Below are 2465 nucleotides of genomic sequence, written 5' to 3'. Positions count from 1 at the left end.
AATATAAAGTTTGTTCTGCTGAAAATGATTAACGTTTTAAGCAGGGGAAAGAAAGATGGTCTACCAGATTACATTTTAAAAGGATTTTGTTATTTGCTATACAAATGTACACGTCAACGTTTACAACATCTACTCCGGTCTGACCCCTCATCGGTACGAGAACAAGAGACCGACGCTTCCACTCTCAAGGGTAATCTAACAGACACAAGAACGGCCTCGAAAGCTCTGGCGGCCGACACAGGGATCGAAGATGACAGGAGGCGCGGCCTTAGGGTATGTTTTCCGTGTTTTCCAATAGCACACAGACTCCTTTAAGGGAAAAAACAATCTGATCTGGACGGCCCCGCCAGCTGGTCACCTCGCGTCTGCGATGACGCTGGTCCTGACCGTCTCTGTCACCTGCTTGGCTATAAAAACTTCCTTCTCTTGGAGCCGCTGTCCTCCTCCTGCTGTCCCCTGCTGTCCCAGCTGGAGCACCTCTTCCCGTGACGGCTCTCCGGACTCCGCGTCTCCGGGCCCCCTTCGCTGGAAGCCCTGCCCTCCCTCCTGTGGCCGAGGCCTCCTTCCCAGTCATACGTCCTCTTACTTGCGGACACGTCTGCGCCGGCGGCCGGAGGCTCACGCTGCGCGGGGGGTTGGTGGGTGCCCAGCGCGGCCCCTCTGGTGGGACCACCCGGGTCCTGGGGGCTCACAGAGAAGCCTGGCTCTCCCAGGGGAGGGGTGGCTCCGGGATGCTGGGGGCTCAGGGGCTGCAGATCCCACGGGCATGTCCCTTTGGCTTCAGGGTCGAGGCCCAGCCTCTTGAGCAGTCGTGGGTCCCGAAGCCGGTCCTGAATAGGAGGTCGCTCCGGGTCCCTTGCCGTAACGGTGCCGGCGGACTCCTTGAGGTCAGAGGGCACAAGATATAGAGACGGGGACGGCGTGCTGGCCGAGTCGCCGTCGGGCTTGCTGCCAGGCAGGCCGCCCCGGGGCCAGGCCGCCTCCAGGGCGCCGGTGGGAGGGTGCGTCAGGCTCCGCTGCAGCACGGGCTTGAGCTTCAGGATCTTGGCTGCGTCGTGCCGGTAGTTTTTGTCGCACGTCTTGATGATGGCGCCCCGCTTCTGTGCGTCCTGGATCAGGTGATTCCAGTGCGGGTTTTCCTTGAAACAGAGAAGGGAGAGACCATTACACCCCAAAACCGCTCAGATGCTTGGGAAGCAGGAGGGTTCTGCTCTCATTTCTGAGTAACAATCTATACGCTTCCCGAGTAGATTCTCCAGAATCCACTCAAGGAAAGGTGAGTTCAGATGCAGAAAGAAGCCACGTTACCAGAAAAGAGCACTGGTCCCGCCCGTAAGAAAGAACCTCTGCCATTTTGCCACGGGACGCGTGCCAGGTGGCCACTGGCTGTTCCGCAGACTGGGCCAGCGGCCACAAGGAGCCAATTCAATTTCAACTGATTAAAGTAAATTAAATAAAAAATGCACTTCCTCGGCTGCAGCAGCCACATCTCAAGTGCTCGAGAGCCGCACGTGCTGGATGGCACGGCCACGGACGGCTGTCACCCCCGCACGTTCCCTCGAGCGCTGCCCATCTAGACCCGGAAGCCTAGCAGGCTGGAGCGGGAAGGCGTGGTTTCAGAAAGCCCTATCTTTTGGGCGCGTGTGGCTATTCCAGACAGAGGCCCATGGCTGGCATTGAATTCTCAAAGGCCTCCCGGACTCCAAAGGGCTGAACCATTCCATCCACTGAGACAACTGTTTCACAGACTTCCTACTGTCTCTTTCCTGGAGGACCTTACGTCACAAGAAGCACACACCTAAGGAGAAAACACCTGCGCGCACCTCTCCTCTCTTCCTGGTACGCTTTCCTCGGCAAGAAACTGCTTCCCGGCCACCAGAACCTGGGCTTCCTTAGAAAGAGAAGCGAGCAGGAGAGGAAAGAATACAAAGCCTGAAGGAAAGAGGAGGAGGAGGGGGAGGAGAAGCAAAGGAGAGGGAGGAGGGGTGGGGGAGGAGGGGGAAGAGAAGGAGGAAGCAGAGGAAGAAGACAAGGGGGAGAGGGTAGGGGGGAGGGGAGAAGGGGGGAGGGGGAAGAGAAGGAGAGGGGAGAGGACAAGACCCCTCAGTCCTCAGCTGTCCTGGGGGCGGTGGGGGTTCCCATCCTATTCATAAAGGTGGGGGAGGGGCAGCAATATTCACATACTGCATGACCTTGGTCAAGTGCACCTCTCCCAGTCTGTTTCCTCATCTGTAAAATAGGAATCATGTTTTATGTAACTGATTCGAAAATGCACACTGTGTTCACATTTTACCATTTCTTAATTTGGGGTGCTTACTAGCCAGGTACCCCTTTCCAAACACCTAATCTTAAGAGGAATTCGTGGCTTGGCAACCACAGTCTTTGGAGTTTTAGTCAATAAATCACTTAAAAGAAGTGGCGTATTTCCCAGCCCCGCCGGAAGGCCTGCCCGCAGATACGTTCTG

At 56.5% G+C, this 2465-nt stretch overlaps 1 protein-coding gene across 1 annotated transcript in view; it reads right to left on the bottom strand.

The window, feature by feature from the left end:
- SETX (senataxin) overlaps window positions 1–2465 on the bottom strand; it is a 58684-nt gene continuing 56219 nt past the window's right edge. The window contains exon 22 of the mRNA XM_029921052.1: window positions 1–1180. Within this exon, the coding sequence (XP_029776912.1) occupies window positions 408–1180 (773 nt within the window). The 3' untranslated portion in view covers window positions 1–407. The remainder of the gene's footprint in view (window positions 1181–2465) is intronic.

Source organism: Suricata suricatta, chromosome 13, assembly GCF_006229205.1.
Source record: "Suricata suricatta isolate VVHF042 chromosome 13, meerkat_22Aug2017_6uvM2_HiC, whole genome shotgun sequence".
In the NCBI taxonomy this organism is placed as follows: domain Eukaryota; kingdom Metazoa; phylum Chordata; class Mammalia; order Carnivora; family Herpestidae; genus Suricata; species Suricata suricatta.
This window is presented reverse-complemented; position numbering and strand designations above follow the sequence as displayed.